The sequence below is a fragment of the Papio anubis genome, chromosome 11 (assembly GCF_008728515.1).
Source record: "Papio anubis isolate 15944 chromosome 11, Panubis1.0, whole genome shotgun sequence".
NCBI lineage: Eukaryota > Metazoa > Chordata > Mammalia > Primates > Cercopithecidae > Papio > Papio anubis.
In genome coordinates, this window is record NC_044986.1 from 92,194,964 (window position 1) to 92,209,306 (window position 14,343).

General features: G+C 39.7%; 1 protein-coding gene across 29 annotated transcripts in view; it reads left to right on the forward strand.

The window, feature by feature from the left end:
- The window catches only part of PARD3 (par-3 family cell polarity regulator), a 711,028-nt gene that overhangs the window by 567,403 nt on the left and 129,282 nt on the right, over positions 1-14,343 (forward strand). The window contains exon 23 of one of the 29 annotated variants that reach the window (XM_021943981.2): positions 141-226. The exons of the other annotated variants lie outside the window; for them this stretch is intronic. Coding sequence (XP_021799673.2) covers positions 141-225 — 85 coding nt within the window. The 3' untranslated portion in view covers position 226. Of the gene's footprint in view, positions 1-140; positions 227-14,343 lie in introns of those variants that run through there. 29 annotated transcript variants of the gene reach the window in all.

Here is a 14,343-nt window from a genome sequence, read left to right on the forward strand (position 1 = left end):
AAGACCGTAAGCTGTGTAGGAGCAGAGAGGGCCTATTTCTAGAAAACAAACCTGGAATTTCTGTCGGCAAAATGTAGTTAAACATTTTAACTGTTAAAGTCCCTTTTGCTTATTGTATGTTAAACTTATAATTCTTATAGGTTTTATAGAACTTGTATAGCTTTGAGAGAGAGAAGGGGAAGAGAAAAAGAGGATTTGATACAACACCATACCATAAGATGGTAAGGTAAGATGTGATGTAGGTGTTTTTAAGAGCACAAGCTCTGAAGCTGGCTTAAGTTCACATCCCAGCTCTGCCATTTAACCTTCTGTGCCTTACTTCTTGTATCTGCAAAATGGGGATGATAACACTTACCTCACGGTTTTTTTTGAGCATGACATAAATGACTACATGTAAGGCACTTTGAACACTGCCTGGCACACAGAGCAGTCCCATAAGTGTTAGTTGCTATTATTAGTATGATGCCACCACTACCATCACCATCATCTTTATTCTTGAGTTCTAAGGGCATTTCAAAGCTAAAAGGTTTGCTACAGAGATTGTTTTTGCATGGGTATGATATTGGATTCTGTATCTTATTTTTAGCATCTTTTATATGTAAACACCACTTAAGTTAGATTTCTTACCTTTGTATTTTATGATACAACTGATGTCTGTACCTCTTTACCTTACATATTGCTGCTAAAATGGGCATGGTTATGGACATTTGATTATTTTCTGTAATGAGGAAGCATCTTAATCTTTAGTAATTTGGTATAGTATTTCACTTGAATAGCTAAAGATTAATTTCCATAACAGGAGACTAAGGTGAAAGAGGTTTGTGATATTAGAGGATGTGATTGAAGATTGTGCAGGCCTCAGGCCTGGAGTCAGGCTCTCCCAGAGCTTGTGATGCAACCTGAATAATTCTCACTCTTAAGAGAGAACTGCTTTCCTCCTGGAAGTATGGAGGGGAATGATAAAGCCGTCTTCAATAGCTCTATGATATATTTAAATAAAATCTGCCATAGAATTGCACAGTAGTATTAGAAATGCCTTGTATCAGTATATGATAATTAATTAAAATAAGTTCTATGTTAATAAATGTGTAGTGTACTATTATTGATGTTTGCTTTATGGTAAACAGGAAATATCCTGAGTGATTTTTTGTTTGTTTGTTTCCAGCTTGGAAATGATAAACTAAATCTGAAAAGGGGCTTACTTTTTTTTCTTTTATTACTGAGTATGTCTTTTTCTGGCACATTTTTTCCACTTACCTGGGGTCAACTACATACATACCTCCTAAAATGAAGTCTCTCTATACCCAAGGATAGCTAAATGCCCGTCAAGGAATAAATGAATGCATTTGAGTTGCTTTAATTAGCTAGGTGTGATTTAAAGGTTGCTGAAATCAAAAAGCCTTATTCATTTTTCATCAATAATCACTTACCTTAATATTTCATTAGAACCTGCTGATTTGTAGACCTCCTTCTGGGCTTTGATTCATTATGACTGCAGACATAATTTAACTTTCTCTCTTTTTCTCGTTCTGTATTATGCTCTTTCATCTCTGAGACACTGTTAAGATGTTTCCAACATTCAGAAGGCTGCTAATTGATCCAACTTTTTTTCTCTTTTTTTAACTGTACTTAAAGTTAAGAGTTCTAGGCTGTGGAAAGTGTGTGTGTATGTGTGTGTTTGTGCACGCACACGCGTGTGTGTGTGTGTATTTAGGCAGTTTTCTTTAATTCTTTAAACAGCTGATAATAATGTGTAAATTTTCTATTTCATATGTTCTGAGAGTTAAGATGGATTTATCATATGCAGCAGGCAGGAAGTACATAGTTTGGCCACATTCTTAGACTATGCCATCAATTAGAAAGAACAAAGCATCTCATGTGTGGCATGCTCACCAGATAAGATCGCTATCCATGCATATACCTTATTTTCAAAATATTTCTCTAGTTGCTTTAGATGCAGCCTAGCCCGTGGCCTCGGATGCGCAGCGTGCCTGGTGGACTCAGGTAGTGGCTGCTATCCCGGGCATCTGTGCTGCCACCTAGGGAGTATGACTCTGATGCAGAGAAGTTGAGAGATGGGCCCTCAGATTAATAGGACGCTTGTGCAGAAAAGAGCCATTCTTCTTCTTAAACTGTGCCTTGACTTTATATGAATGATCAGATCAGAGCCAGAGACAGACCATCCAGGGTGGGGGACATCTGGTTGGAACTTCTTAAAAGCCAAAATTCCAGGCACCTGTCTTTAAACACAGTTATGTCTTAGGATTTTTGGGGGGAGTCGCTAATCTAAAACATAAAAATATACCCAGCATAGACTGCAATTCTGACCGGCTGATGGTGGCAATGAGAACAGAAAATAAATAAATATGTAACTAGGTATTTTTCATTTCTTCCAGATTATGAAATGCTGCATGTCTGTCTTTTGTAACCATGTTAAATGGTTTGTATAAAGTGCATATTATTAACTTTCACTAGCTGTGCCAGTTTTGATGCTGAGTAAAAATTGCTAAATGTTAAGGAATAAATTTGTGTCCTTAAAAACTTGGTAAATTCAGGCCGAGCATGCTGGCTCATGCCTGTAATCCCAGCACTTTGGGAGGCTGAGGTGGGAGGATCGCTTGAAGCCAGGAGTTTAAGACCAACCTGGGCAACATAATGAGATGCCTATCTCTTAAATTTTTTTTAATTAGAAATAATGAAAAAATTTGGTAGATGTAGATGTAGATTTATTCAGTAGTGTAAGTATATTCATTGGACTAGACCTTGTATTAACTTATTGATACTTTCCATAAAACATAATGCTGGTCTCCCTTACATCCTAGATTTCTGTTTCAAACACAAGTCTAAAAAATTAACAAGCCACCAATGTAAATAACTACTGATGGAAAATTAGAAAAACTCTTATGTGTTATGAGATTTTAACCACCATTTAAAATTATCAATCCCTGGTTAACCAAGGCTACTCTTCACATTTTGCTTTCGACTTTGGAATATTTATTGATAGTGCTTTCTAATACACTGTGTGTGTGTGTGTGTGTGTGTGTGTGTGTGTGTGTGTGTGTGTGTGTGTGTTACAGTTAACATGAATTGCTTTGTGTATGAGTTTTAATACTATTCTTTGCTTATGATGATCTTCAGGATTCTGGAAGAAGTTTTCAGTATAGACTGTCTCTTCATTGGGCCTTAACTTTGTGACCTCAGCCTGCCTTTGTGGCTTCACAGCCATTGTTCTACCTGTGTGTGTAGGTGTGTGCTGGTGCCGGGAGGTGCTATTGTAGATAGACCCATGAGGCATTGGATTCAGATCCTGGCTCTGCCACTTACTTGGATGTTGGGCAAGTTATTTGACCTCTGGGAGCCTCGTTATATTCATCTGTATTTCCATTTTTTTGTCCTATTGTTAGACCATATGTCAGCTGTGTCCTGATTTTTATATTTGGAGAATATGTTCTTGCCATGCATCATGATCTGTGTTAGAAGCTATTGGGGCTGAAAGAGAAATACAGATTCAATTTCTGATAGTAATGTTCCTCCAGTCTTTTGGGAGGATAACAGACGGACTTAAATAACACCACCAGTTTTATTGACCATGCTGTTTATTTTAATAGCTAAGCCAGAATGGTTTGATTGACTTTTGAAAAATCTGGTATTTTTTTTTACCATATGGACAAGGCCATATCTGGAGTGCCAAGCTAATAAGCCTTCTTTTCTTTGCCAGTGAACCATGAAAGTTGTTAGCAAAATGTTTTATCTTGAATTGATCCATTTTCCAAGCTCTTGGTGATATAAACACCCATCTTAAGGGATAAAGTGCAGATTATCTTTCATCAGTCATTGAATTTTGTCGCATCAAAGAACTGTAGGCAACTTTTTGGAATGATCTAAAAAGGAATGTACATAGTGTGGTTTGGGATGCCTAAAAATGTGTAGGACTACTGTAAATTGGTTACTTATCAGTACAAAGTACAGGTTACATTATTTTGAATGATGTTGTAATACTTGAATGTAAAAAATGGGAGTATAGTAGTACTTAATTATAACTTTTTTTTTAAAAAGTTAAGGTTTAAAGAAGGATGACTGTACTTTTCCCATTCTTACAAAAGGTCCAATGCACACATCATTCTGAGTCAGAATGCCACCAATTTCTGTATCTAGCAATGAAACAATGTAACCAGTATTAGTTGTCTTTCAGTCTAATCAATGAATTAAGTATTCATTCCATCCCAGGCCTCCTTGGTACCATCAAAATATTTGTATTTTTCATTTCTCTCCTCTTTATGTTCCTGTTTTTCTTTATGTTCTTTAGCATGTATTTGAAGCATCTTTTTAAAAGTTATTTTTCCTCTGATTCTATCATCACTGTCCTTTCTGGGTCTGTTTTTGTGTTTTTTGTTTTGTTTTGTTTTGTTTTGTTTCTTTCAGACAGAGTCGCTGTGTCGCCCAGGTTGGAGTGCAGTGGCATGATCTCAACTCATTGCCACCTCCGCCTCCCAGGTTCAAGCGAATCTCCTGCCTCAGTCTCCTAAGTAGTTGGGATTACAGGTGCCCGCCACCATGCCCAGCTAATTTTTGTATTTTTAGTAGAGATGACAGTTCACCATGTTGGCCAGGCTGGTCTCGAACTCCTGACCTCAGGTGATCCAGCCACCTTGGCCTCCCAAAGTGCTGGGATTACAGGTGTGAACCACTGTGTCCATCCTGTCTGTTTCTATTGATTGATCTTTCTCCTGATTGTGGGCCACATTTCCCTCTTCCTTTCTATGTCTAATAGTTTTTTATCGGATATCAGGCATTATACGTTTTGTATTACTGGGGGCTTGGGTTTCATTTTTTTTTTCTTTGAAAGGAGGCTCTTGCTCTGATACCCAAGTTGGAGTGTGGTAGCTCACTGCAGCCTCACACTCCTGGGCTCCAACAGTCCTCCCACCGCAGCCTCCTGAGTAGCTGGGACTACAGGCATGCACCACCACACCTGGCTTCATTGTATTTTGTGTGTGTTGGATCTTTCCCAGAAGGCAGTTAAGTTACATGCTAATCCTTTATTTTTAAATTGCCTTTTAATTGCTTTTAGACCAGTTTCAGAGTAACCTTCATTCTAAGGCCTAATTTAGCCCCATGTCCAAGGCGTAGCCCTGCTTGACTGAGTACCCAGGATATTCAGCCAGCATGATCAATGCAGTCCCTTCCTCTTTGTGGGTACTGTCACGGTGCCCGCAGTTGTTCATCTTATGGCCGCCTGGTATTTATTCTTTTCACAGAAGTTGTTCTTGTCTGGGCTTACAGGATTTTCCCTTCCTCATGCCCAGAGTGGGAATCAAAGACTGAAGAGGGCCCGTGCCCATTTCTGGAGCTCTTTCTCTGTGTAGCTCTCCCCTCTCAGGTCATCTGTCTAAAGATGCTGACCACCTTAGCCTCCCCAAATTCATAATTCTGCCCCCTCAGCTCAGGGTGGCTGCAGTGTGGTTTGGTTTCACTCCCTGCACTGCAGTGCCCAGCAAGATGAGGTGGTGGTGGGGTACCCCTTCTTTATTTCCTTTTCTCAGGGGTTACAGTTTTATCCATCTTGGCCCCCAATTCCTGCTGAAAATAGTTGTTTCCTCTATTTTGTCTAGTTTTCTAGTTGCTTGTAGTAGGAAGTTAATTCTAGACTGCTGTATCTTCTTATTGCTGGAAGTGGAAATCCCTTAAAATATATTTGAACAATTGTTCTACTAGAGGCTTCTACCATCTCCTTACCTCATTCTTACACTTAAACCCCTTAAAATGGGCTTCAGCCCCTCTCTACTAAAGAAGATTCTTTTCAGGTGACAAAATTGCCAAATCTGGAGGCCATATCATAAAAATGTGTCCTCATTTGACCCTTCTTCCTTGGTCTCTAGCGCTCTTCTGTGTCTTTACTGCTCATCCCCACCTTTTGGGCGGTTCAATTGTCCCTGTTGTGATTCTCATGTGCCTACTCCCTTGTCTAGGTTTCTCCCTATCACATCTTCAGCTGTCACTGGTGTGATTTCCAGAGTCACTGTAGTAGCACCACTCTGTGCCACACACCAGGCCTGGCTCCACACACATGTCTCTGGGCATCCTGACAACATCACAAACTCAATGGGGACAGATCTGGTGGGGTCTTTATTATCCAGACTGTGGCTGCCACTCTGTCCCCTCTCTCTGCTGTTTTCACCAGCACCCTGCGCATGTCCTGTGCTCTTCTTGCTTCTCCATCCTTAGCCCTCATACCTGGTTCTGGAGTGCTATTGATTCTATTTCTGTACTTTTTCTCAGATCAGTTCTTCCCCACCCATTCCTTTTGTTCGTCTCTTTGTTTGTTTCAGGGATGTATTACCCCTTGTCTGACATAATGAAGTCACAGCATTTCCGTGTCCACACCCCTCTCAGCCCCCTGTGATCCCTCTTAGTCCTGTCTGTTACCTTTCTAAATTCTAACCTGGGTCATCTCACTCACCCTCTCCAAAGAACAATGGCAGAATCAAGTCCAACTTACTTAGTGTGGCATTCTCAGTCTAGGGGAGCATTGCTGACTCCATCCCCAGTATTTATCCTCTTTGAAACTAGTCACCTAGGGCTCTTTCCCATCCCAGATTGCATCAAGCATTTTCCTACCCCCATTACATATGCCTTCTCATCAGTGTGGAATGCCCTGCTGCAGCCCTCTGCTAATTCTCCAATGCCATCTTTTCTGCAAATTTAGTGCTTTTAGTTGGAATGAATCTCTTCCCATCCTCAGATCTGAAAGAGTTTGTATGTCTGCTAAGACTTCCTTGGGTGTCTCAACAGGATTGTTAAAAGCTATCTCCACTTTTTGCACAGTTTGTACTTTTCCCCGTGTTCTCTGGACATCTTCTTTGGTGATGTTGGGAAGTCATTAAGGCATTTCCTGAGATCTGATTTTAGGACTCACACTGCTGCTAGAAAACAGTCTCATACATAGGGCTGTGGGATCACTGTGTACAAGACAAGCTCTCCTGTAAGGAATAACTTATCTTAAGGAGATAAGGATAAGGACCATGCCTTAATTCACCCTTATCCCCTCCAAATGCATTTGTACATTTTTGGAGAATTTAAAGGCAATATGTAAGATGAATTAGTGAAAAACGATGACTGCAAGTTACTTAATGACTCGATTCATTTATTTAAGAAGATTCCTTTATATAGCATATGAACTCAGCATGTAAAAATGATTCAGTTTTTAAAATTAGATTGTATAAGATTTTTAGTAACATATCAATGACATGGGACAGAATATATCACTTTACAAATCTATTATTACACTGTGATTTTTTGCTAGGACTTCTTTCCTCAAAAATAACCATAGTTTAGAATTGATAACATTGCATGTTTTTCTTGGTGACTTTCTTAAGCCAGTGATCATGATATATTATCCTCCTGATACTGCTGGATTCAAGAACAGGTATCAAAATGAAACAAAGTGTGTAGGTTATTTTGAGGCCCTTCAGTATCTCTGCCCGTCTGTGTTTTCTTCCTGTGCAGTTATTCAGGCAAGACTGGGCACTATGTTTAACTAGACGCAACATTTTGCTGATTTCCTTTAAATGTTTCCTGAGTAAGAAATATATTATCCCTTAATCAGCCTCTTTTGAGATGTCTGTTTATACTAAACAAAATCTTACTTCAATTAGTTTCAAATTCTAAGCAAAAGTACTGGTAATTAGACATTGTCTGAAGTAACATCCTGTTACTGTACTGCAATATTGAAGTTGAAATGCAATAGAAACAAATATTAAGCTTATTACCACATTTATCAGTTTATTGGTATTCTTTAACTGATCAGCCACATAGAAAAACTAATACTGACAAGGAATTTTTCTTTTCTCAAACTTAAGCACTGAGAATTTGGGAAGCTTAACACCTTTCTCTTTTTATCTGTAAAATTAGATAACTGTATATAAATAAATAATTATAATCACTATCTTGTAGGGTTGTTGTGCTGGAGGAATGATCTAACCTAGCTAAAACATTTGGCATAGTGACTGCTTGCAGTATTATACGCATATTTAATTATGGCACAGGTCAAATTTGATGACTATATATATACACACACATATACATATATATACACACACATATATACATATATATACACATATATATACACACATATATATATATTTTTTGTTTGTTTGTTTTTTTGAGACAGAATCTTGCTCTGTCACCCAGGCTGGGATGCAGTGGCACGATCTCGGCTCACCGTAACCTCTGTCTCCCAGGTTCAAGCAATTCTCCTGCCTCAGCGCGCACCACCACGCCCAGCTGATTTTTGTATTTTTAGTAGAGACGGGGCTTCACCATGTTAGCCAGGCTGGTCTCGAACTCCTGACCTCGTGATCCATCCACCTCGGCCTCCCAAAGTTCTGGGATTACAGGTGTGAGCCACCACGCCCGGCCGTATTATGATTTTTAAAAAGTCCTTCCAGTAAGTAGATCTTCAGACTTCAATGAGTAGCTCAGTTATTTGAAGAAGCATTTCATTTTAGCACATCATAGAATATTGGACAACACCTTGGAGTTTATTTTAAATGGAAATTAATCTGTAAAAACTGTGGGCCATCTATGGAGCAAACAAAATGAAATAATTTCTGAATGTGACATACTGGGCAGTGTACTTAATATATGTTACATATGCATAAGGATGATTTGCATCTATCTGGTGTTTTCCGGGTCCCGTGTTTTGAATGTGGGCATCAGGTGGGATGAGAGCATTTCAAACTTGAACTGTCAGTACATGAACCACCGTAACATTAATTGGCAGTAGTATTTCATAATGTGTGTGATCTGTTGCAGTGGTAAAATAGATTATTTTTAGATTCCCAATATAAAATTGTTTTCTCACTAGGTAATTATAATTGGTTCTATGTGTAACACAAATTTTAAATATTTTGTTATTGGTTAACACCAGCATAACACAGATACTAACAAGGTAGAAATGCAAATGGATGTTCCTGTTTCTTAAACTGTGGCTACAAATGGAGAATTGGTTCCGTAAACTGTTGTTATCATCGCTTTTTGAGACGGAGTCTTGGTCTGTTGCCCAGGCTGGAGTGCAGTGGTGGGATCTCCGCTCACTGCAACCTCCGCCTCCCAAATTCAAGTGATTCTCCTGCCTCAGCCTCCCGAGTAGTTGGGATTACAGGAGTGCACCACCATGCCCTACTAATTTTTTGTATTTTTAGTAGAGGCAGAGTTTCACCATGTTGGTCAGACTGGTCTCGAACTCCTGACCTCAGATGATCTGCCTGCCTCCACCTTTCAAAATGTTTAAATTATTTTTAATGTGCGTACTTTTTACAGGGTCTTTACAGTGGTCATCATTTCTCATGGAGAGGTAGTGATGTTTTGACATGCTACTTTTGTTCGTGGTGAAATATTGGTTTTCATTAAACTTCATGTTGAAAATAAAACTTTTAGAATCATAGATTTCTGCCATTTTAGAGCTGGAAGGAGCGTGATTTAACAACCCTCATTTTATGGAAGTTGAACTGGTCTGGGGGTGTGGCGCTGGGGATGAAGGGTGCAGATGAACGTAGTCGCCTCTTACCATCGTCTTTCCTTTTACGGATGCCCTCTCACACCTCTCACACCTGATGTGGATTTGGACACCTGCAGGCTAGAGGGGCCACTGTCCTTAAATAGGAGTGCTGCCTTGGTCAAGGTCACCTGATTATCAGTAGCCTTTTATTAAATTCGTAAACAGGCATGATCATACCTAGTTTTCCGATTAAAAAAAGAAGATACACTGATCAAGTAAATTATGTATATGAAAGCATGCATAAAAATGTAAAACTGTACCAGTGTGTTATGCTCTACTGTGATTACAATGACCCCTGTATACTGACCTCTCCCATGAGCTCCAGGAGTGAATTCAAATGCAAAGATGTATATGATAGCAACTTTGGAAAGTAGAGTACACTTGACCATGCCAGCTGGTGATCGTAAATATACCTGGATTTAGGTATTTCTGTTTAAATGATACCTAGTTAAGGGTCTTACTTAGACTGAGAAGAGATTTTTTTAAAAAAAGAGACTCAATATGCACAATACAGATAGTTATAACCATGTTGACTTGAGAGTTAAACAGATACAGCTGTTTGTGAGTAAGCCAGACAAATGTGATTTGAATGTTGAAGTACTGATCACGCCTCTTTAGAACCTGGTAAGAATGCTGTGGTCTGGGACATCTGGGTCCATTTCTTCTGGCGTTGGCACTGAGACCTTGCTCCCTCCTGAATTCCATGTCTTCCCTATTACTCCCGCAGGCTCAGGTGGTGGTAGTTCCCTGGAGCGCACCTGTGGTCATTGCGCAGTTCGTTCAGGTTCTTCTGAAACATCTTGATGGCCCTTCATTGCAGCTGTGATGAAGACCTGTTGCCCTGCTGTGTGTTGAGTGCTTACTGTTTCCCTGCTTCCTTCTTCTTTTGCCTACTCCAGTGCTGCTTTCCGCTCCTCTGTTCTGTGCTTTTCCTTTTTTCTCTCTTTATGGACCTGTCTTTGCCTTTTCACTTCTGTGAACACCAGACACCCTGTGCCCTCCCACTGCTGAGGCCCGCCAGGACCACTGGGTCTCCCACTGCCCGTGCTCCCCAGGGTTCACTGTCCAGCCACGCTGGCCTCCTTGCACTCCTTGACTAGGCCAAATGCAGAGTCCTAGGCTGCTCATGCCCCTGCCCTTGCCATTTCATCTGCTGGGTGTCCTGCTCTGGATCTTGAAATGACTGGAGTCTTCCTGTTATCCAGGCTCAACTTAAGAGTTTCCTCTTTAGTATGGTCTCCCTGATGTCCTGTCTGAAGCACAAGCCGGGCCCCACCACATACACATCCTCTCAAGCACATGGTTCCTCTTGAATGCTTTTTATACATAGATCCATATCTCACATTGCCCTGTGCATTCCTGTGTTTTCCTATTTCTGAGTCTGCCCTCTTAAGTGTAACTCTAGGAGAGCAGAGACCCCATCTGTCCTGTAAAGCTGTGTGTCTGCAAGCTCCGAAACAGCGGCTGGCAGACAGTGGCTGCTCAGTTGACACTGGTTTCACGGATGTGTGTGCAGGGTGTGGGCTCCACAGCCCTGAGCGTTTCTTTGTTTGGTGGTGCACGCTCAGGCAGTTTCTGTCTGTGTTGTCTTCTCTAGGTCCTTCTGTCTATAGTTTTGAACTCTGCTTGGCGGGAGGGAGTGTTTACCTCTCCTCAGAAAATCTTGCTCTGGAGACAGGAAGGGGGAGGTTGGGGAAAAGGAGGCTGACTCCTGGATGTGCCACCAAGAAGACGGTCTCCACCAGGAAGCAAAAGAAGTCCTCTCTTTATGGTGCTTTCTGTTTCTTGTTTTTAAAGCAACTTCTTTTCACCAAATCCAAAAATCCCACCTTACCTCAAGGCAGCTGTAATTAAAAGCCTGTTTGTCAAAGATTTTGCTATTCACAATTTCACATGCCTTCTGAGAAACTGAAACTCCTGAAAATTGTTATCATTGAATACAGAAATCAGATTATCCCTTTGACTAAAGCTTAAAATCATCTGAATATGAAATGGATACTTTTTTTTGTATAAAACTTACAAAACACAGAAAAGGGAAAAGAACATCCGGTCCCCAAAACAGTAATTTTTAATATTTTAGAGTATATTCTTAGACACATACAGTTATTTGCACATCTGTAATTATTCAGAACTCAAAATAAAATCATACTCTACATAACTCTTTAGTAATGTGCCCTCTTACCTAATAGGTCACAAACATCTTTCCAGACCACTCAGTGTTCTCTTACGAGAACATTTTTTAAGTGGCTACATGATGTTTCCTTTTATGGATTTATCTCGGTCAAGTTGCTTAACCTCTAAGCCTCGGTTTCTTGGTCTGTAAAAGGGAATCATAATTGTGCCTTAAATAACCTAAAGGAATTAGACGGGGGTCGTACACTAAAGCACGGAGAATGTTCCTGCCACATAGGATGTGCTCAGTGATTGTTAGCTGCTGTTTCTGTTTATCCAATTTCCTACTACCTTGTAACAACTTAAAATGAACTATGATTGATGTCTATGATCTGTCCTATTTCCTGCCAATAAAATATTTTTAAAGTCTAAAAATATTCATATTTTTTATTTTCAAATAATATTATCAAAAGATGGTAGGGTATTTCTACTTAAGGCAAACACCAATTTTTTTTTTTTTTTTTTTTTTTTTTTTTTTGAGATAGAGTGTCACTCTGTCACCCAGGCTGAAATGCAGTGGTGCGTTATTGGCTCACCGCAAACTCCGCCTCCTGGATTCAAGTGACTCTCCTGTCGCGGTCTCCTGAGTAGCTGGGATCACAGGCACACGTCACCATGCCCAGCTAATTTTTTGTATTTTTAGTAGAGACGAAGTTTTACCAGGTTGGCCAGGCTGGTCTCGAACTCCTGACCTCAAGTGATCCACCTGCCTCGGCCTCCCAAAGTGCTGGGATTACAGGCGTGAGCCACCATACCAGGCCCACAAACACCAATTTTTAAAAACTTTGGTTTTAGCAGAAAGATCTTAGGGAAGCCAGGATTCCATCTGAAAGTAGACTTCAGCCCACTTCTCTCAGGCTGTGTCCACCTCTGTCTTGACACTTCCACTGAGCCGTCTGCTTAAGGCTGAGGCTCTGCTTTTGGTACTGATTTCCACCAGCCTGTTTCAGAAAGAAGCCAGAGAGCACCCTGCCATCGTCACCATGCCTAGAGCTGTTCTCCAGATTCTCTTTCTGCTTATCCTCTCAGCACTCAGTGGGCTTCCAGCCTCAGGATGGTGTTAGATTAAAGAAATGACCTGTCAGAGTTTAGTAATTCAGCAATATTCTTTAAGAATTCACATGACCTTAAATAAAACGTTCGATTTAATTTAAAATAAATCATGTCAAGCATGTAAGCAAACAAATTCCAAAATGGCAAACTGTTTCTCTTATTTTAGATTATTTTCTTAAAATACCCATCTCTATTTCTAGTGAAGGTCTATTCTCCTTATAAAATATGTCAATGCTCTTAAACTAGGTGGCCTGAGGAAGAAAAAAATGTTTAAAATAAAATATGTCCGTGTTAAATTTCTATTCTGAAGTTATGTGTATTTAAAATCATGTATATTCATGGTTGTACAGTGCAGTTATTAAGAGCTGGAAAAAATGCTGCTTATTTTTAATCAGGTTGACACAGTGAAAAGATTTATTAGGTTTTTCCTCCTTTTCGTGAGTTAATCAGAATCTTTCTTATAGGAGACGGAGTGAGTTAGCTGAGAGACATATTCCTTGCAGTTAGAGTCATCTTCCAAGTGAGTGTCTCTTCCCATCACCGCTGTTTCTCTGAGAAGATTTTAAAGTGTTCAGCACTGCATGGTTTTTTAAAAAGCATTTTCTGTGATTTTGAAAATATTTTCTTAGCCTTTTTTTTTTTTTTTTTTTTAAATAGCATGCTTTTTATTTTCCTGTATTTCTCTTTCTTAGTCAAAACCAATTGTTGGCTACCAGCTTCTTTGTCTGGGACCCCTATGTGTGGGAGATGTTTGGGACCGGGGGAGTTTGTTAGCCCTACTGACATTTGTATTGTTTAAGTGGAACTAGCTATTGAAAAATGCTAACACAAAACCTCAGCTATTCTTTTATTAATGTATTAAAAATTCTGACCAAATTAAAACAACCAGCAGAGCCTTGTTGAGCCTGAATCTGTTAGGCTATGAAATGCACCCTGGGTTTTGGAGAAGAAGTGAGCACATTTATAGCCTTAATTACTCATTTGGGATACTACAGTCTGTTGCCAAAGCCAGTTATCATCAGCTTTGATTAGAAATCAGGAAAGACAGCTGCTGAAATGCAGAGTGAAAAGAATTGTATTGGATTAGAGAGGCGTTCTTTTGAATCTGAAAGAGAAGGAAAGCATCTTTGGGAAACATCTGAATATGCATTTATTTTAATAATTCAATGGCTAGAGGTGGAGTACAGTACATTGTAAGTTGGAGTGGTTTTCATTATTAAATTAAGTGCCTTTGTTTTGTTCATCTAGATTTTCCTATTGGCTGCTGCTTTTTTCTCTTTTTGCTCCATTTTGATACAATGTTATATTCCTACTTGTGGGTTGAAATATATCAGCGTTCGTAAACTAAATTCATGGACCACCTTTCCCATCTTTTGGCCTGATGCAACACCATTTAGCAGTGTGAAGCCAAGCCAGGAGAGGCATGTAAAATACTGCATTCAAATGCTAAGTGTAAAAAGACAGCATGCTTCATTCCCAATCCTACATACATGGAGAAGTACTACTTTGAGCTTTATTATTTTAACAATGTCATGTGGGATTATGACATATATCAG